The 21,363-nt window shown below is 42.2% G+C and overlaps 1 protein-coding gene across 3 annotated transcripts; it reads right to left on the reverse strand.

Moving 5' to 3' along the window:
- Window positions 1-6,994: 6,994 nt before the first annotated feature.
- nsd2 (nuclear receptor binding SET domain protein 2) lies at window positions 6,995-19,319 on the reverse strand. 3 transcript variants are annotated; one of them, XM_026152429.2, is made up of 22 exons: window positions 19,179-19,319; window positions 17,059-17,699; window positions 16,677-16,845; window positions 16,420-16,583; window positions 15,794-16,027; window positions 15,332-15,551; window positions 14,832-14,938; window positions 14,527-14,641; window positions 14,275-14,390; window positions 13,953-14,042; window positions 13,730-13,856; window positions 13,419-13,619; window positions 12,696-12,875; window positions 11,439-11,595; window positions 11,133-11,335; window positions 10,648-10,751; window positions 9,963-10,232; window positions 9,622-9,738; window positions 9,153-9,294; window positions 8,947-9,053; window positions 8,644-8,842; window positions 6,995-8,199 (listed from the first exon to the last, which is right to left on the reverse strand). In XM_026152429.2, exons 2-22 carry the CDS (start codon window positions 17,668-17,670, stop codon window positions 7,895-7,897), a joined length of 3,939 nt encoding a protein of 1,312 aa, XP_026008214.2. In that variant the 5' UTR covers window positions 17,671-17,699; window positions 19,179-19,319; the 3' UTR covers window positions 6,995-7,894. The 3 variants fall into 3 exon arrangements, with proteins under 3 accessions (XP_026008214.2, XP_026008217.2, XP_026008215.2); XM_026152432.2 differs by lacking the exon at window positions 19,179-19,319 and adding an exon at window positions 18,164-18,276; XM_026152430.2 differs by lacking the exon at window positions 19,179-19,319 and adding an exon at window positions 17,875-18,236.
- Between the last annotated feature and the right edge of the window lie 2,044 nt (window positions 19,320-21,363).

Consider the following 21,363-nt stretch of genomic DNA (forward strand, 5'->3'; position numbering starts at 1 on the left):
TGGTTTCTGTGTCTCATTGATGAGTTGTAGAGATACAGTAACTCAGTCATTCAAGGTATATGTTAAAATGCTCTCATCTTGAAGATCTCCTTATAAAAAAAATACATAAACTTTTTTCCTGGTGTGAGTAGTTGGTTCATGTGTGAGGACCTGCGTGCATGTCTGACTCCATGAGGGCCTGTTGCCCTGCAGAGGGACTTCTACTCGCTTTGCAGCTTGACTGAGAACATCAGGAGTGCCAGGTCCACCTATGGGTGCCCTGAATGCAGGTTACAGGTGTGGAAGAGTCTGTAGACACTGGCAAATGTTAGGCCGCCTTCAAACGTCCTCCAGTGTGACTGGTCAGAGCTGGTTTTAGGAGGATGTCCTTGTAGGAGGATGTCCTTGTAGGGTCACACAGAACCCTGTGTGGTACAGCTCAGACTCTACAGGTCTCAGCATGTTAAATGTTAAAGCTTATGACAATACCATTAAAAACTGAGGGCTGCTGAGCTTTATGTTTGCAAAGCTGCATCTAACACACCACGAGACTTCTGGAACAACGTCCCCTGAACAGGTGACCAAAGAGATGTTCGGTAATGAGTCAGCGCCACGTTTGGTGAAAACCAATCACATCCACATCAGCACAAACACGTCATGATGGCTGTTGAGGGAGAGGTGACGATTAGGATCTTAGAGCTGTGCGTAACCTCAGTGAACTGAAGCAAGAAGAGTGGGACAAAAATTCCCCCACAATGATGTAAGAAACTGACAAAGTCACTGAAAAACATTATGTCAAGTTATTGCTGCTAAAGGTGCTTCATAAGTTTCAAAGTGACAAACAGCTGATTTCAAAGAGAGGCATCAAAGGCATCTCATCTTCATTTTGGTGGAGGGAGAAAACTAAGCCAGTAATCAGATTACTTCTCATCTCTTAGTCCACAGACTACAGTGGAGTTCAGTGTGGTTCTGTGAATGAAGGTCAACATGGTCCATGTAAGGCAAGGCAAATTTATTTGTATAGCACAATTCAACAACAAGGTGATTCAAAGTGCTTTACAGAGACATTAGAAACAAAAACAAATAAAAAGCATGATTTAAAATTGATTAAAACAAGCAAACAAACTAACTAAACACGCACATTTCACACCTGTTCGCGTGATCTGAACCCTTATCGTAAGGGGAGCTACCAGTCCTTCTGTGGACGAGCTACTTTCTATTTTAACCCCTGGAGGGTCTTGGGTCGATTTGTGGCTATTTTTCGGCTATTTTCAAATTTTGATTACCTGCCATTTGCACAGTGTTGAATGGAATATAGCGAAAGTCTGCAAAAAAAAAGTTTGGTCACATTTACTGTTAAAATTTCAGTATGACTTCCGGAAATTAGCTTCAGGGGCTAAGCTAGCGATAAACTTACGCTATTGATCCTAGGGTCGATTTGTGCCCCATTGAAACCCATTATAAACGCTATTTTTCACGGCAAAAAAAATACGGTCAAATCGATCTCGATCGGTAATGCTTCCGCTTCCGCTTGCAGTACTGGCCTTGGAGTTGTAATTTTTTTATTTGTCCACCGGGTGGCGCCCTTGCTCCACATTTGACCCGGGGCTGGAAACAGCGGGCTGCTTAAAGAGACCTGCGGGAAATGACGCCTCTTTTCCGGCGTGCTGCCGCGGTTTCGCCCGCTGATCGTGCGGGACAATTTTCGGCCCCAGGACCGTTTGAGGTTGGATTTTTTTTTTTAAATCAACAGGAAATGACGTATTTGTTGTGACGTGGTACCGGATGTGTGTGTTGGAAAAAGGGGTCCGACGCAACATGCCCCGGTCATCGTCGCGAGTCAACCCGGGAGCATGCACCGATTCCGGGCTAGAGGAGGAGCATTTGCCGCCTGGAGACTATTTTCTGGTCCTGAAAAAAAAAATAAAAGGCGATCGAAATGACTGTTTGTGCCAATCTTTAGTCCATCTAAAGGCCTAATTATAATAACAATCAAATATTACTTCAAATGTTTTTTTGGGAAAATATTTAGTTTTTTAGTTTTTTTTTTCGTTTTTTTGTAATTTAAAGGGTTAAAACAACGAAAATATAATTAAAACTTTATATGAATATTTCAGGGAGAAGTAGTTTTAAAAGACTGACCAATTTAAAGTGAAAAAAAAAATTAATATTTAATATTTTTATTGCACTTTTTGGGCGTGGTCGATAGTGTGCATTTTATGAAATGCGCTCCTGGAAAAAAAATAAAAGGCGATCGAAATGACTCTTGGTGCCAATCTTTAGTCCATCCAAAGGCCTAATTATAATAACAATTGAATATTACCTCAAATGTTTTTTTTGGAAAATATTCAAGTTTTTTGTTTTTTGGGGCAAAAAAAGCAGTGCGCTCATGTGACGAAACCGGGATATAAAGGGTTAAAATCCGCGAAATGTAATTAAAACTTGACATGAATATTTCAAGGAGAAGTAGGTCTAAAAGATTGGCTAATTTAAAGTGGAAAAAAATATTAATATATAAATTTTTTATAGTGCTTTTTTGGGCGTGGTCGATTTGTGGCTCTAAGACCAATAGTGTATGCATTTTTCTAGGACCCTCCAGGGGTTAAATTCCCTGAATTTAAAATACTCTCTAGACCCAGTCTAGACCCAGCTGGGGAGCTACCCAGAGCTCTAAACCCACTTAACAAACAAACAAACAAACAAACAAAACAGTATATAAAATCAAAACAGATAAAATCAGAAATAGATAAGATCAGTAGTTAGTGTAAGTTTTGAAATTTAAGCTTAAAAGTGTGGATTTGGTGCTTTATTCAAATGCAGCTGAGAACAGGTGAGTCTTCAACCTGGATTTAAATAAACTGAGTGTTTCAGCTGATCTGAGGCTTTCTGGGAGTTTGTTCCAGATATAAGGAGCATAAAAGCTGAATGCAGCTTCTCCGTGTCTGGTTCTGACTCTGGGAACTGATAAAAGACCGGATCCAGATGACCTGAGGGATCTGGAAGGTTCATACTGGGTCAGGAGGTCACTGATGTATTTTGGTCCTAAACCATTCAGAGCTTTATAGGCCAGCATCAGAACTTTAAAGTCTATCCTCTGACGGACAGGCAGCCAGTGTAAAGACCTCAGAGCTGGACTGATGTGGTCCACTTTTTTGGTCTTAGTGAGGACTCGAGCAGCAGAGTTCTGAATGAGCTGTAGTTGTCTGACTGATTTTTTAGGTAGACCTGTAAAGATGCTGTTACAGTAATCAAGCCTACTAAAGATGAATGCATGGACTAGTTTTTCCAGGTCCTGTTGAGACATCAGATCTTTTATCCTTGATATATTCTTGAGGTGATAGTAAGCTGATTTTGTTATTGTCTTAATGTGTTTTTCTAAGTTTAGGTCTGCATCCATCACTACACCCAAATTTCTCGCCTGGTTTGTGGTTTTTAGATGTATAGATTGAAGTTGTCTGGTGACCTGTAATCGTTTTTCTTTGGCGCCAAAGACTATTACTTCAGTTTTGTTTTTGTTTAGTTGGAGAAAATTGTGGCACAACCAGTCATTAATTTCCTCGATGCATTTACCAAGAGCCTGTACAGGGCCTCGGTCTCCTGGTGACATTGTGATATATATTTGTGTGTCATCTGCATAGCTGTGATAGTTTATTTTGTTGTTGTTTATAATCTGTGCCAGTGGGAGCATGTAGATGTTAAACAGAAGGGGTCCCAAGATGGAACCTTGGGGAACTCCACATGTGATACTTGTCTGCTCAGATGTGAAGTTACCTATTGATACAAAGTATTTCCTGTTTTCTAAGTATGTTTTGAACCAGTTTAGTACAGTTCCTGAAAGACCTGCCCAGTTCTCCAGTCGTTTGAATAATATGTTGTGGTCAACTGTATCAAATGCTGCACTGAGATCCAGTAAAACTAAGACTGACATTTTTCCACTGTCTGTATTCAGACATATGTCATTAAACACTTTGGTCAGAGCGGTTTCAGTGCTGTGGTTCTGTCTAAAACCTGACTGGAAGGCATCGTAGCAGTTATTCTGTTTTAAGAAGTAATTGAGCTGTTGAGAAACTGCTTTTTCAATGATCTTACTTAAAAATGGGAGATTTGAGATCGGCCTGTAGTTTTTCATTTGTGTCTTGTCAAGATTGTCCTTTTTCAGTATAGGTTTGATTACAGCAGTTTTTAGTGATTCTGGAAACACACCTGATAATAAAGAAAAGTTGACGATCTGTAACAGGTCTGACTCTAAAGTCTTTGAGACCTTTTTGAAAAAACGTGTTGGCAGGACATCTAAACAGCAAGAGGAGGAGTTCAGTTGACCTAAGATGTCCTCCAGGTCATTGCTGTTAATCGGGTGAAACTGTTTGATGGTGTTTAAACAGTTTTTCGGTGGACACAGTACATATCCTGGATCTGCTGTTGATGTACCAACTGCTTGTCTAATCTTTTGGATTTTGTCTGTGAAGAATTTGGCAAAGTCATTGCAGGCCATGGTCGAATGAAGTTCAGCTGCCACTGACACAGGAGGGTTTGTTAGCCTGTCAACTGTAGAAAATAAGACCCGAGCATTATGGCTGTTTTTAGTGATGATGTCAGAGAAGTAGGACCTCCTTGCACTCCTCAGTTGTAAATTATAATTGTGAAGTTTCTCTTTATAGATGTCATAATGAACCTGGAGGTTTGTTTTTCTCCATCTGCGCTCAGCTTTCCTACACTCTCTTTTTTCATTAGAGTCATCAGAGGCTTGTTAATGCAAATCATCTTGCAGCACTGGGATGTAGCATTGTAGTACCTGGATGTTGTAAAGATTCTTTTCTCCTCCTTGATTCACCTCGTTTCCTTTTCTCACCTTTGGAGTTTGCCCTTAATCGCATTCACCTGTCACATGTTACATAAGGACTGCACTTACTCTTTTTACTCCCACATAGGGCGGCAGCTGAGAGTTAGCAGCCCACATGTGTCCTTTACAGCAACAGATAGATGACTGTTCATTCACATTCTGACTGGATGAGCCCATGATGACCTCAAGATTCCTTTGAACCTCCTCGTTAACACTGGACACTGAGGAAATTTGACTCATCGTCTCGTTGGCAGCTTAAAAAAAAAAAAAAAATTCCATCACAACTAGAAAATTCCAAAGATGATTTGTGATTTGAACGTCTTTATTAAAAACAAAACCACAACTGACTTTATGCTGTATAAAGCAAATCTTCTGGCTCCTGACTGAATTATGCGGAGGCGTGCCATCTCACACTGGTGTCTCGGTGAAAACAGACGTACATTTATTTCTCTCAGTTACACAGAAAAAAAAAAAAAAAGCAGACGGTGGATACATGTTCAACCACTTTTTATTGCACGATTCAGCTGACGTGAGATCCTGCACAAAAGTGTTTCAGCACTGCATCAAGGGGAGGATGAAAAAAAAAAAACAAACAAAAAGGACAAAACTTGTATATTTACAATAAATGCATCACTATTACCACTTATACATTATGTACATATTAGTCTGGTTTACTATGACAGTAGTTACAGAATGAAACCCCTACACGCATTACACTTCAGCTCTACAGGGAATTACAGTGCTTTCAAAAGAAAAAAGGGACTGGTTGGACTACATTCACTCAACAGAACAATAAATCAAGGTTAGGATGAAGATAATTAACATAGGAAGTCAAAAATACTCGCTGAACATTTGGACACGTCCCAGTCACATGCCCTGGGGAAAAACTTTACAAAAAAAAAAAAGTGCAGTTATTAAAAAACAAAAAACAAGAGAACAGCCTCCTGATGGATGTATACAAGTAAAATCTGCTTCTGAGTCTTTTTTAACAGATTAAAAAAAATAATAAAAAGTTGCTGAAACAAGCGACCTGTTTGGAAGAGAGAATTTAAACAGTCAGACAAATGTGAAGTTAAAGGCACAAGCAAATGTCTGCAGCCTCGTGACCGACTCAAAGAGAGCAGCAGCAGCGAGACCTAAAAATGTCAAATCCGCTCAGGAAGCATAATCAGCACTTTTCAGGCAAAAACTGGCAAAAGTGTGGAGGTGTCACATGATTACAGCAACCTGATTGTGCTCTTCCCTCGACAGGTGTGTGTGCTTTTCAGAAGCAGTGGTTTCAGAGCTCTATATTGTCAGACTTGGCTCAGCTCAGCACTTTAAATAAAAGAAAATCATTACATACATGAAGATACACCTGTGGGAACGCTGTTTTAACACCTTCAGGGGAAAAAAAAATTAAAATTGGGTGGGGTAAGGGTGTTGGTGGCTTGGCTGATGCTTTCTGGTGCAGAAGGTAAATGCAGAGACTCCCCCCTGCACAAATATCAGGACTTGCTTTTAGGCATTCTAGTGAAATGCTGCACAATCGAACAGAAGCACTGAGCTCCCTCACTCAATGTTGATGTTCTTGTATCGGAACCCCTCAGCTTCAGGCCTTGTTTTGGGACTAGGGGGACATGGTGGCTGTGCCCATTCTTACACCGTCTGCAGGGTGAGGTTATGAAACTTGCATCAGCCAAACACGGGCCAAGTATTTTAGCAGTTTTATGCTCAGCCAAGCGTCTGACACGTAGCCCTCGGGGCTCATCGTTAAATGCGACAAAAGTACACGTCAAATATTAAGATGCATTACGTTAGCCAGTGTGCTGTCGTCTGCCAGCGCGTGAGTGTTAAATAATAACCGGACTGCAGTTCTGAGACAAAAACCTCCGGAGGATTTAAAAAAAGAAAGATTTTTTTTAAATCTCAGATTACGTCGATAAAAAGCCCGGCTTTCAGACAGTATTATTATATCTCGAGCCTAAAATCTGCGGAGATCAGATATCAGACACTACAGTGGATATTTTAAAAAAAGACAGAGAGAGAGAGCACCTTAAGGACTCTGAACTGACCCGAAAAGTCACCGTCATTCCTTCGAGAATGTGGCTCATCATCGAACAGAGTATTTAAGACCTGGAAATCCTCCAAGTAGTGTTTTTTTGTTGTTGTTTTTTTTTTCAAGTCACAGGGCAGTTTTCAGACTGCTCTCGTTTTTAATACCTTCTGTAATCCCTCGTTTACTGGACATGCTTCACACTGTTCAACATCTTTGTTTCACAAATAAACTCAAATTAAAAAAAGAAATCATAAAATTATTCAAAAAAAAAAAAAAGAAGTTCAAACTGAGCTACAACAAAAACAACAGCACACGTCTACAGTTACAGGTCATCTATGGCTACAAAAACAAAAGAGGTCATCTGACGCCTATCCATAGTGTCTTGGTGTTCCATATTACATCTGGCATATATATATACTATATATAAAAATAAAAACAATCCATTTGGCAACCTGTGTGATGTCTTACACTACTCCAGTAATTATACTTTTGGTCTTCGATATACACATATAGATATAAGCTATAAAACTCTGCTGTTCAAGATAATCCGTGTTGAGTGAGAGGAGGCGGCCCGACTGAGGTTCAAGCTAGACGGTGACACTGGCACTTGGTTTCAGTCCTGGCTGGATCAGCGTTAATGCAGACGCCAGCTCATTTCTTCTGTTATATACACGAGGAAAAACGAACCAACAAGCTGACAGTAAGATGAGAGGCTGTTTGGTTTCTGGAGGAATGAGTGTCCGGACCTGTGCTTGCTCTGCTGATTTGTGCTTCACCACAGATGGTTCGCCTCAATGCAGACGAGACGGGGGGAGAGGGGAAAAAACAAACAAAACAAAAAAAGCCTGAAAATTTCAAAGGTAAAAAAACAAAAAGACTCTTGAGCGATGAGCCATTGCTGAGCATGTGAGAGATCAGCAGCTTTCCCTGATAACAACGATGTACAGTGCCTTGGTTCCTGTGAAAACACTATATGTGGATGGGGAAGAAGGGGGCCCGAGTCTGGTTTGGTGTTTTTGGCTCTGTGAAAGGTCACTTCAGGTGTCTGCGGCTTTTCTCTTGGAGCCCTTTGTTTTGCCCTCTGCTCCCTCCGCCTTCTTGGAGCTTTTAGAGGAACGACTGACGGCGGCGGCCGTTTTCGTCTCCGAGTCGATATCCTGGGTGTGGCTGTCGCCTCCCTCCAGCTCTTCGTGCTCCATACAACACAGCTGTCCTGTGGGGGGCCAGGGACGCAGCGCCCCCTCCTGGTGAGCCTTGCAGAAAGAGTTGGGGCAGAGTTGGCAGAAGGCTTCAGAGTTTTTCCCACAGACGTCACAGTGATGCCAGGGGCAGTCCCAGCGGCCTGTGGAGAGCCACGACACTTTCACTAGAGCTCAGTCAGTTACATCTCATCAAAGAACAGCCTCATGGTGCCCATGTGGGGCCTTAACATTGCGAGAGGCATCAATTTTGATTTAAAAAAAACACATTATTGTAAAAACAGCTAAAAACAAATGAAAAAGAAGGATTAAAGAAATAGGCAGCCGAAGCCCATTTCTCCTTTTATGCTGGAAGCAGTGAAGCTCTCCATTTCCATCTCCACTGCAAACTTAGTGATTAGTCACCAGGTGCAGCAACTTTCCTGGGGGTAAACAGACTCCCTCCTCTCTGAAAGCCTGGTTTTGACTCATTTAGTTCAGACTCGTTTGATGTGAAGTTTGCTTGCTGCCATGTAATTTGTGAGTAATAATAACAGGGAGTTAACATAGCATAAACAGATGCATTCAGACTGTCTGTGGAGTCTTACCGAACGGTCTCTTGGTGAGGTTCAGGCAGGACAGGTGATAAGCTTTGGTGCAGGTCTTCTTGTCGCAGAGCACCAGCTGCCCTCCGTCTCCACAGCGGAAACACTCGTCCTCAGATTTTTTCTTTCCCTCCGATTTCCTCTTTTTATACTTTCTCTTCAACCTCTTTCCTTTTGGCTCAGCTGTTTGGCCATTTGAGTTCTACAGAGGAAATGCAGAGGTGAGCAAACTTATGGAACTTCACCAAAGCAGTTTAGTTCTCCTCAATCGATTTGTACTGAATTTGTTTGGATTTGGAAGCTCACCTTCGGTCGGTCACCAAGAAATCCGCTGCAGTTGGGCGCGCCGCAGCGGCACACGGTCTTCTCGTTGCCGAGACAATCAAGGTTGTAGTTAAAAGTCAACTCGGTGCCTGTGATAGAGAAAAAACAAAAACAGATTAAAGAATATACTATAAGAGCATATTTATTGCTTAAATTTAAGACTAAACTTGCAGTCAAATGTCTCTCACCTGCTGGGATGTCGCAGACGGCGAACAGGCCGACACGCGTGTCACCATTCACCGTCCACTTCTGTGTCTCACAGTTGGGCTGACAGCTGTGGTTCATGAAGCGAGAGTAGTTTCCTTTCGGGCCAGCGTCGATGATTCGGTCCTTACCGTCACAAACAGATGGCCACAGTCAGTCATTTGCAGCACCTGAACAGTTTATAACTGATGCACATCCACAACCCAGCTACACTTGCATTTCCCATTTAACAAATTTTGCAGTCGAATTGCATTTGTAGTATTTGTAGTATTGACTACTGTAATGTTACAGCTGTCTGTCATGCAACATTCCCAATGCAATACCAATCTGTTGATCTAGCTCCCCGTGGAAATGGCACCGCTACCGAGAAGTCGGCACCCTAACACTGTGAGGAGCGCAAACAGCCCACCCGCAGGGCGTGCTGGGCTTTCTCGATAAGCGGTCGGTACCAACCTTGTCGATGGTGAGCATGTAGAAGTCGGTTATGTTGTTTTCATGGGCGTATTTGATTCTCGCCCTGCACTCCTCCTCGTCGATCAGCTCTCCAATGTACTCGTTCACAAACTCACCCTGTTCGAGAAACGATCAGAAACCAATCAGACCAGAAACCAGAGATATCGTGTTACTTGTGTAATCTGGGCGGGTCTGCAGAGCTACGGCGTGAGTATTTTTGGGCAACGTCATGATGAATACAGGCCCTTAGCTTTCACGGGCAGCATCTTTAAGCAGTTTTAATGAAATGAACAAATAAGATACTTCAAGCAAGAACACGTCAATGCAAGAAAGCTTCTCACCTTCTTGATGTCGCGCAGGCAGATCAGGCCCCAACCTTTGCCGGGGGTCTTGATAATCTTGGTCTCTGGATACAGACGTTTGGTGAAGTCCTGGTTACAGCAGCGCTCCCCACTGGGACACACCTGAGGGTGGCACTCGTATTGCAGCATGCGGTTCAAGCACTCCGACTCAAACCCACACGGCCGCTCGCCAGATGGCTTGCAGTTACATTTGGGGATCTCAGAAATGTCTGCGGTGTACACCTGAACCTTGCCGACAGGTTTGTTGACCTAAAGGGGGGGGGAGAATAACATTTTTTTTATAACAAAATAAAATGTGAAAGAACATGCTTCATACCCCATTATGGAAAGGAAAAGCAAAGTTCATCATTCACTCATTTTTAAGATGCAGCACACCTTACACGCACAGGTGCATTTAAGCTACATCAACTCATAAACAGCCATTCTTTTTGTTTTTAAATGGAGAAATTTTCTGCTTTTATTTTGAAAGATCTCTAACAACATGAAAATGTAAAACTGACACCAATCAGCAGTCTACAAACAAAATCAAACGCGGCAAGACGAACGTTTGAATTTTCCTTGTCCACATAAAAACACACAAACTGTTTATGAAAATCCTAAAATTCCATTCATGTAACTCTGTACTTGTGGACCGGTGCTTAGACATAACAAAGACATTTCACACCTTGATAAATTTATATGGGGGAGGTTTACGGCTGTTCTCCTGCGCTTCCTTAGCCTCTCGCTTTATCTTTATCTCCTTAAATCGAGTTTCGGCCTCCAGCAGAGCTGAGGAAGACAAAACAGAACAGAGTATGAGCACATCGAGCTAAAAATACACATTGTGTTTGTTGTAATTATGACAGCATCTGTTACATTACAAAAATCCAGAAAATGGCTTTCATGTCCAGTTGAGCTTGTCTGTGTTTTTATAAAGCATTAAAACCTGAAGACGTTAATGTGGAAGCTGCAGCTTTTGGCAAAAACCACCTTTTAATTACTTCTGTTAACACAAAGCTTGAAAAGAGAAGCTTTTTATAATGATGAGTGGCTTGAAACCAAATCTGATTGTTATGATGGCCTTTAAGTTGTTTTTTTTTTAAAAAAACTGAGTAATTACTTAATTAGGGAAAACGTTTAAAGCATGCAGACAGTAGAGGAGATCTTCACCATTCTTGAAGACTTTGCCAATTCCATTCCTCTGATGTTTGCTTCCCCTGTCGCCTTCCATGTATGGAAATACTCTGCCCTGGTGAGTCCAGAAATAATCCTTGGAGCCAAAGAAGAAGACTGGGAACTCTCCGATCTCGTGTCGAAGATGCTGGATGTTGGTGGGAATGTTTCTTGGGTGGTGGATCTCTGCTGGCCACCATCTCAGGAGGACAAGAGAAAGATAGAAGCAACAAATGTATAACTTACCGATTTAGCTCAAAGATATGAAAGGTAAAAAGATACCCTTGCATCCAGTTCCCTTACCGGTATGTTCCCAGTTTGACCCAGATGATGTCCCTGTACTTGGGTTTCTTTCCGGCTCGGCAGTCGTTGCAGAACCAGCTCCCATCCGGCATAGCGATATTCAGGCAGTCAGGGTGAAAAGCTGCCGGGCAGGACTCACAGCACAACAGCTGTCCCCCTGCAACACAAGGACACCTTTAGATGGGCGACCAGTCCTTTAGATGCTTACTTACAAATTCAATTACATTTTATTTATGTACTGCCAGTTCACAGCAGTGGCCTCAAGGTGCAATAAATTGTAGGATGACAAGCCCAACCTTACTGCAGCATATTTAAAGGATGGTTTAGAGTCACCTGATCAAGAAGGAAAGTTTGAATCCATAAAGTTGAGAAGGTTTCTGTCCCCTGAATCCAAACTGGGAGCTGGTTCCACAGAAGAGGGAACCAAAGCTGAAGCCGGCGCCCCCCATTCTAGTTTTAAATTATTCAAGACCTTTTACGTGAGGTGAAGGAGCCAATGAAGAGCAGCCAGCTCTCGCTTTCTAGTCAGTACTCTCGCTGCAGCATTTTGAACTGAAGTCGTTTTTCACCATCGCTTTGAGAAAGCATGTTTCCAACTGCACAAATACTTTTCCCACATATCTGTTTAATGAGCATGGGGAAGGACACATCCTGACCAACAATTATTTCAATTATGCAGGCTTAAGTGATTAAGTATCTGGTTAGACAGTAATTCTAAGGATTTTTAAGGCTGGGTACAAATAACCTGTTTAGCTTGACTCTCAGCTAAAGAAAGCTCCTACGTACACACTTGTTAATATAGCCTAAACAAGGGCATATAGCTTCATTTCTGTTTGGGTTGTGAAACTGAGATATGTGAAAATAGCTAGTGAGACTTTTCTGCAGGATATAATATTGTAGCTAATAAAGACAAACTTTCTTTCTGTTTCAGTCCGCTCATCTCACACACTCCCACACAACAACACGTCAAAACTGGCTGAGGGAAAGGGAAGGGAAAAAACACTTGAGCTGCTGCAGTTCAACATTTTCTGATTTTCAGTAATAGCAGCCTGGGAGATTAATGGCGCCACATTTGACATTTGAAGTTTAAGAGAGGTTTAGTGAGCTATAAATATGTCATTCAGTACTGAAAAGTAGCTTTATATAAAACTGACTAGTACGATGTTTAATTTTAAGTGCATACAAGTCTCTTAAAACCAATCAGTCTGGAGCTTTTAGTAACAGCCGTGTGTGAAGAGGTGAGCAGCTGCTTCGAACCTTTGGAGCAGACGAAGCACCAGCTGACATTGACATGGCTGTGGTGGCTGTAGCCCTTCTTGGCGTTGAAGTGGTTGGTGCAGATGATGGCAGTGTTGGTGATCATCTCACTTCCTGCAGCCACACACTGATCGCCGATGTGGTACGCTACTGGGCATCGAAGGCATCGCATCAACCTGCCTGCAGCGCAGAGAGCGGGACCAGGTTACACAAACATACGGCGAAGTCAGTGAACTCGGTGACCCAAAGCGCCAGAAGGGCACAAACGAAACCCTGAATGGATACCTTTGTAAACACGGACAAGGGCTCTACTGATAACCGATGACCTCAAACAGAAGTGGCAGGTATTCACTTACTTGTTTATTCCTGTGAAAGGTTAGTCATAAACCATTTGACATGAAACTGCAATTTTAAATAAAGTGATAACTGTTACATACTGGAGATAACTGGGCTTCTACAAATAAGCAAGGCAAAGTCTTACATTTAAGACTTTCTTAATGACACTGTTATAACACTTTAATTCAAATAAGACCAAACCTGCAACAGAAATCAATCAATTGTACTAATATCAACTTTCCAAGTAACACAGTAATACTAGTTAATTAACTGGTACGAGGTTCAGAATCAAGGAAACCAACATTTTATAACTGCCTTCCCGTACAAATTTTACAAAATACACCAAGCTCCGCCTCCGTGAGCTAAAATGTCCTGATGAGAGCATACCTTTGTTGGACTTGTGCTTTGTGCGGCAGCCGTAGTGGCAGCTCAGGCAGGTGTGTAGCGGGCACCGGAAGCCCTTGTTGTCAAACACCGTGAGGGTGTTGAGGCGGACACACGCTTCGTGGTAAAATTTGCCGCAGTGTGGGACGTGGCAGCGCCGGACCTCACCCTCCAACTTCTTACAAATGAAACACGAGTGAATTCCTAAAGAGAAGAAACAGAGAAGAAAGAATCGGCAACGGGAACAGAATTATTGTGTTACCATAAACGGTCTCCTTCTGCTCCACTATTAACGCCGCCTCTGTTCTGCTCACCTGTGCTACACTCCTGACACAACAGCTTGTCGTCAGGTTTGAGAGTCTGATCGAGACAGTGGAGGTGGAACATCCCGCAGCACTGACCCTCACAGGGCACCAGGTCCTCACCAGCCTGCTCACACATCTAGAGGAAAAACACACGCACACAGATTTAAACTACAGCTGAGTGAACTGAGTGAGCTTTAATACCGACTCGTTTCGAAACAAACAGCAGATGTACCTGACAGACAAACTCTTTTTTGCGTTCACCCTTCTTTGTCCCGTCTAAGCTGTCACTCGGAGATTCAGGGCGTCCTTCACTCCCAGAACCCTGCAGCAAACAACGTGTGATGAACTCTGAATAAGACAATGCCAGTTAGCTACAGTTGTACCATTCACACTGAAGCCTCTAAATTTGCTTCTCATCTGACTAACGAGCTAAACTAATTGCCAACATGGCTGACCTCTCTATAAAGACAAAAAGAAACGTCAATCATGAAAACAACTTGAATTGCTGGAGAAACCTTTTCACATTAGTACCACCAGCTGTTACATCCCCTCACCTCGGGATCAGGACACGGGGAGGAACGCCTCTTCTTTGCCTTGGAGGGTGTGGCCTGGTTCATTCCATCCCGTTTCCTTTTTCTCTTGCGCTTTGGTTTCTCTGCCTCTTGGTCATCTGTGTACCATCAAATGATCTGGACTTTAACTTTAAGACTCAAAGCAGCTAAGACGCCACAAATCCACAAAGATGTGAATTTAAAAGAGCAGTCAAACAAATATAGAGTACCGGTAATATAATTTTTTTTTTTTACCAGTCAGGGGACTTTTTGACTTCTTCAGATGTTTCCTGGGTTCTTTTGCATCCTTTACGTCGGTTTTCTTTGTCCACCTTCTCCGCTTTTTCACCGGTCCTTCTGAAGTTGAAGCCTGAAAAAGGCAAACGTTTGCTCAGTATGTTGTTTATCACAAATCGCTTGATGTCCATGTTAGATACAAAACATGTTGCGTTTTCAGCATTCAAACATGCCAAGAGAATAATTCAGTTTCTCCAGGGAAAAGTTTCTTCTGAACAAAGAGTTAAAAAATTCTTAGACTTGGGACTGACAAAGAAACCCACCTGTTTTTGAGCATCTTTGCTTGGTTTGGATCTCTTGTTAGACTGCTGATCCTCTTCTGCCACAGCATCTGTTAACAGCCTTTTCTTCTTCTTTCGCTCCTTTTTCACTAAAAAGAAAATGAATGTCAGCTTGGTTGGCTTCCTTCCAATGACTCGTTTTACATTTTATTAATTTAAAATGAATTTAGGAATAATACAGAAGCTGCCTTGACCTTTGCTACATGCACGACTGTTGTGGTCATTTTAGCGCTAGCATACTTTCAGTCCCTGTAACATCAGTGGCTCCTGCTAAAAACTTTGCAGCGTTTTTAAGCTTCAGCCTCCTGATGATAAACGGGTTGCCATAAACCAGCCACTCTGCTTTTCTATTAGTCACAAGAAGCAGTTTAAAGCATGACACTCCACAGCTTTGGTAATTATACGCCAGCTAAGGTCAAATTCGGCCAAAACTCAATTAGTGGTCAGTTAATCTGCTGCGAGGTCTTCAACTTTCAACCAACCTGGAACTGAAACTGGAAGTGAGGCCACTTCTGAAACATCATTTGTTGAAGAGACCTCCTTTGTTTTCCCCTTCTTCACGGGCTCAGAAGTGTTGTCCGCTGCAGACGTTTTCTTTCTCCTCGCTGTCTTGGTGGGAGAGTGACCCTGTTTGGATATTCTCTTTTTCTTCTGAGGTACAACTGGTTTACCTTGTTTACCTGATACAGATTTTGAGGAATTCTGCAGAAAACAAATGTTGTTTAATGCATGATTACAGTATTACACATCTTAAGAACATGCGCTTAAAACAGCATTTCTAAGAACTTACAGTTAAAATACTGACTAATCACAGATCAGCACAGCTCTCTGTTTTAGGTTTCAACAATCTGATGATTCAGGTTTATCATTTCTTTTCCACCAGCATAAAAATCGAGCTTTTGTATTGTTTGTGGAACAAATTGTGACAGAGTGGCAGTACCCACCGGTTGGAGGGGGAGATCTGGGCTAAGCCTATTCTCTGCTTTCTGGTTCAGCTTGTTGCTTTGTTCCGGCTTTAACTTCTCCAAGATGTGGAGGTTCAGATGAGGCCCGTCGTCATCATACAGAAATCCAAAGTTGGCCATGCGAGCATCCAGGGACATGTCGAGTGCCTCCTTGGCCTGAATGATGCCCATGTTCCACTGAGCCTGGAGTTTACGCGGCACAGAGGGAGTTGTCTGTGGGACAAGTAGAGGAATGAGCCAAGTTACAGGTGACACATTACAGCAGTGATATTCAACCTTACAACTCTGAGGAGGAGAAAAAAAAAGCCTCTTCCCACAAACTTATGAGATGCAGACATAATTTCTTTGTTAGCATTTTGTTTGTGAGTAAAAGAGCTCTAAGTGGAATTAAGACTGGTTTTGTAATGAAGTGATAAAAGATTTTATAAACCCCAAACCTGAATAAAGTGAAACTAACAAAACAGTTTGAGGAAATTCAGGGTTTCAAAATTGCGTCAAAGTAACATGTTTCTCATAACGGCACACCACATTTGCTACACAGCCAACACACAGAGACGGCACATAGAGGGGAAAAGACCAAAAGACGGCGGCAGCAGCAGACATACCTTTTTATGGTTGATACGCGAGGCCGGCTGTTTGTTGCTCCGACTAAGCTCTTGGTATTGATCCTCACCAGTGAAGGACACCATGTTCTTCTCAAAGATGTAGCCTCTCTCTGGGGCATCTCCAAAATACTGCACGTGGTAAAGGAGACCTGACCTCCCATTGGCTGTTGAAAAACAATAAATGGACAAATCAATAAAACCATAAATCAATTTTCCAGGACATGTTAAAATCGTGCAGGTGGCCGTGAGTTTCTCACTTTTCTGTTTCTGTTTAAAGTGATGGTTCAGTTCTGGGTCTGTGGTCACCATGCAGGGCCACCAGGGGTATCCTGACACCTTTGTCCAAACCAGATCCCCAACGGAGAAGCGGCTCAGCAAAGGAGCCTGTTCCTTTACTTCCTCTTTCAACTCTGACCTGTTCTCAGGCTGCACAAGAGAAAGAAAGACAGTTACTCAATAAATACAAACTTTTGTAAGAAATGATCATTTTCCCAACACATCGTTAATAGCTGAAAATGTTCTACTTTTAATGTAATACAGTCTGTTAAATTAACTGTACCATCTCTCAGCATATTGCAGTATACTACACTGCACAAAGGGGTTAAGTAGCACTTAAAAAGGTAAGAATAAAAGTAAAACCTCATCTGTCTCTTCAGTTCCCTCCACAATGTTTGTGTGGCCAGGAGGCTCCACTTGGATGTCAGAGGGATTTAAGTTTGTTTGAGGATTTGGTTTGACAGTTCGCCCCCTCCTTTTCTTTATATCCTGCCTCTCATCGGTTCCAGATATAGTACCTTCAGCGGCTGTGGCCAAACTGGTCCCATTGGCACAACATGGCTCAAATAACGGCTGCGTGACTACTTGGGGTATCGTTACTGTTAGTTCAGCTTCAGTGTGAGGAGTACAGTTGTGCTGATGGGTGCCATTTGTGGCAGGCGCTTCGGCACCCCTGAACATAGGTGGCTCAGGGGTACAAAGCTCGGGCAGTGAGTCTTGGTCACCGTTGAGCATGCGGGAGGTGAGGTCTTTGAGCCTGTCGTGACTGTGGTTGTTATGGCCAGCCATCTTCTGAAGAACGCTGTCTTGTAGTGTGGCAGCCAGATGTGCAGCAGCTTTGTCCATTAGCATAGCAGGGTCACTACTCATATCCCCTCGACCTTTCCGTACACTGAGGGACTCCGGTGGTTGCTTCATGCTGATCGGATTGGCTGGTTCGGGCATTGAAGGCAGGGAGCTACCTTTGCTATCCATCACTTCTAACCCCCTCCAGGGTCACTGAGCTACAAGGGAACAAGTGACACATAAAAACGTTTTATTCTACAGGTTGAATCAGAAAACAATATTATCCAGTATTTGTGTGTGGGTATGCTTCTGATTCTTTCAATTTGCTAAACTGCATTCTGAGACATGACTCCAATAAGCATAACGTTACACATTTTACAAAATGGCACTCACTTGCTCCAGCGAGCTTGAATAGAAAGCTGGGAGGGGACACAGAATACTGCACCTGTCACGGAATGTTCTAGCCTTGTAGTTTCGGATGCTTTTACAAGAAAGTAGAGCGACTCGATTGACCAGAAGCCTGAAGCAGCAATAACTGTGTTTAATGAAACAATATCTATACATTTATCTATTCATCCTCCACCCAATAACAACTAATGAGAGTGAGGTCAGGTCAAGCCTATCCTTGATTATAGCCATGCATGCGAACGAAACCCACTTGGCGGCATGAAAACCCTCTTACCGCGATAATTTTAAGTTGGCTTTCTCCTGGAAAATGACTCGCTAGCTGCTAGCTGCTAGCTGCAGACTGTGGCAAAGTAGTATGGAGAATCAGCCTGCAGGCTCCACCGCATGCAGCGAATGTCCAATGAGCGGACGGCTGGCTGTGCCGCGTAACGACCGCATTACCGGCTAGAAAAGCCGCGGAAATGGAAGCAGCTGACATACAGAGCAATGCAACTGGGAGTGCGAATAATTGCTGGAATTTAATCCATACCACCCTTTGTACAAAGCTAAACCATATTGTCTATTGCCCTACACTGTGACAGTAATGTTCGTTGCAGTGTAACTGCAGGACGACTGAAGCTGTCTTAACGTTAACGCAAGCGGTTTTAACGAGCGCTCCGTCTGTACGTTAAACATTAGCGTTACGTTAAAGTGTTCCGCCGGCGAGCGTAGGCTACCTATTTTGCCAAGCGGACTTCTCTATAATGTCATGCAAGAAAAAGGCCCTGGCTATTTCCTGAAGCGGAAGCCACGATGAGGGAATCTCATGGATCACATCCATGGACAGGCGGTCAAGCATTTTCATACAGCGTACAACCGCATCTCTGTCATCACTACAGTCAGCCATTACACCGGATTCCAGCAAATAGACAAAGCCGCCATCAAGACGCTTAAGACATCAGCTTACTTGCTATCCGATTAAACCAAATAGGCAAATACCTACGTGGCGGCATAGTTGCACATTGGCGGTAAATCGTTTAAAATGTTCTGCTTTTGTTTCACGTCTAAATTTATTTTGCAGGCGCCATGACAGCTTGTTTCAAAAAGCTAACAGTGCTAGCCAAAGCTAGCCCCAGTGAACCATTGAAGCCAAGTCAAACTGCACATTTAACGTTAGCATAGATGGCTAACTAGCAAGTCATCTCTTGCTAAAATGGATGGTCGACCCGGATAACTGCACTAGCAAAAACGCAACCAGCTTGATTTTCCCGGATTGACAATAACATGAAAGACAGCATCTTTCTAGTTACCTGCTGAATCTCCTCTCGGTGGTTAAAGGGAAAGAATACCCGTATTCATCATGTAAAGCGAAGGATTTCATTCAAGTCGAATCAAAAGCTTGCGGGAAACTCAAACTCTCAGGCCAACCAGCGCGAAAAATACTAACTTCCGATTGGTCGGCTGCAGAGCGAGGATCCAACCGGTCCTTTCAAAAAAACAACCGTAGGAAGTAGCTGACCCCGGAGTCTCCCGTCTGTTTTTTTTAATGACATTTCACATTTCCCCGTCCCTTTTTATCTTTACAGCATATATTCAGGATAAGTCTTTGTTTGCTTTATGAACAGTGGTGTAGTGTTCAACATTATACCTAGTGTTTGATACTTAAATACAAATTTCAAAGATTTCCCTCGAAAATGTGTCAAATATGGACAATAACAGTGACAGAGTGGCTGAAGTGCTCAAGCTAATATGAGATGACTATACAGGCAAAACCTAGAATAGCAGGTATGAGGTGGCTATGATGGCTGTGAAATAACTGCACATTGTCTCGCTGGACTCTAATCATAGGGGTGGCTTAAAATCGTCAAACGCTTCACGCTAATCGAGAAAAAGTTTATTCTAAATATCAAAATTAGTTTGGTTCCTAAAAAAGAGAAAGAATCAAAATCACAGACTTGCAAGAAAAGTTGTGTGATTCCTTTGTAAGAAGGGTTGTTACAGCCACATCACTGTGATTCTGCTTAATGGGAAACTCTCCGCTCACATTCAATTTTTGTCCAAATTCCTTATCAGTGCTTTATGATAACCAATACCGACACGGCAGAGCATAGGCCCGACGCTTACTTGCGCCTCATGCTGTAAATTCAAGCATAAAAAAAATGCAGTACCAGCAGCGCGTGCTAAGGGGCGCGAAACTTACAGTAATCTATTTAACAACAAGAACGGCCCTTCAAAATAAACCTATATATATATATATATATATATATATATATATATATATATATATATATATATATATATATATATATATATATATATATATATATGTGTGTGTGTGTGTGTGTGTGTGTGTGTGTGTGTGTGTGTGTGTGCGTGTGTGTGTGTGTATTATGTGCTGATTACACATAACGAGAAATTCAGAATAACCATTTTGTTGGTTTGATGGTTTCTTTAGGTAATTCTCTGGGTTAAATCTAGTATGTAGATAGGAAAGATGTCACAGGTCGTCTCTGAGCTGAAGTCCTGGTCAGGATTAAGCTTTGTAACATTTTACGACAAGGCGAACACAGATCAAGTGAGAGAAAGGCATCATAACACTGGCATACAGGGCACTTTAATTACTTAAAACAGAAGACAAATTCTCCCCTTCTGTCACTCAGCAGCAGCTGCAAAACCGTTAATCAACATTTAACGATACTCCACAAATGGAGGAATTCTAAAATATTTTTACTCAAATATTTAGCAACTAAATATATAAAAAATATGTATATATCTATCAGTTAGATTCCGTTTGTCATACCAGTAAGCCACCTCTTCTTTTAATGTGCTACATGGCAATTGACTACTGTTTTTATCAAACACGCTATAGGTCCCATCGATCTATGTAGAATAAGGCGCTGAGAAAAACATCATATTTGTCATTAACTTTTAAGTACGGGCTGCTCTGGAGGATTTAAATGTCATCATCAGTGAAATTCTGTCCTGTCTCTCTTTGTTCAGCTTTTCTTTTTAGATGTCCTCCATATACATATATAAAATGAACTGAGCAAGCGGTGTGATGCAGACTTTTGTTCTGTCTAAATCTAAAATTAACAAACTGGAATAAAAAACACTAAATTAAACTACCTCACGAAGGTCACTGGGTTATTTTGAACTGAACCAACTAGGGTAATCCCAAAATTTGGACAGCATGCAGGTCACCGGGTTACTGACTCTCTGGCTGTCACAGACAACAGTGTAATTAAGTGTCCACTGACTGCTGAACGAACAAGCTTGCTTGACTAAAAAATGAATTGATTCTTAGCCGTGGTAATCTTTGAAATGTGGGAGAGTCTCCTACTATTTCATGTATGCCAACATAGTTACTGATTGTCTTCACACCACCCCTTCCACCCCACCCTTTCTTTACCAGTACTGGGATCTCCTTACTTTACTTAAATATTTATGCAACTAAATACATATAAATATGTCTATGTATTTATTTAATTTATTTAC

Source organism: Astatotilapia calliptera, chromosome 19, assembly GCF_964374335.1.
Source record: "Astatotilapia calliptera chromosome 19, fAstCal68.1, whole genome shotgun sequence".
NCBI lineage: Eukaryota > Metazoa > Chordata > Actinopteri > Cichliformes > Cichlidae > Astatotilapia > Astatotilapia calliptera.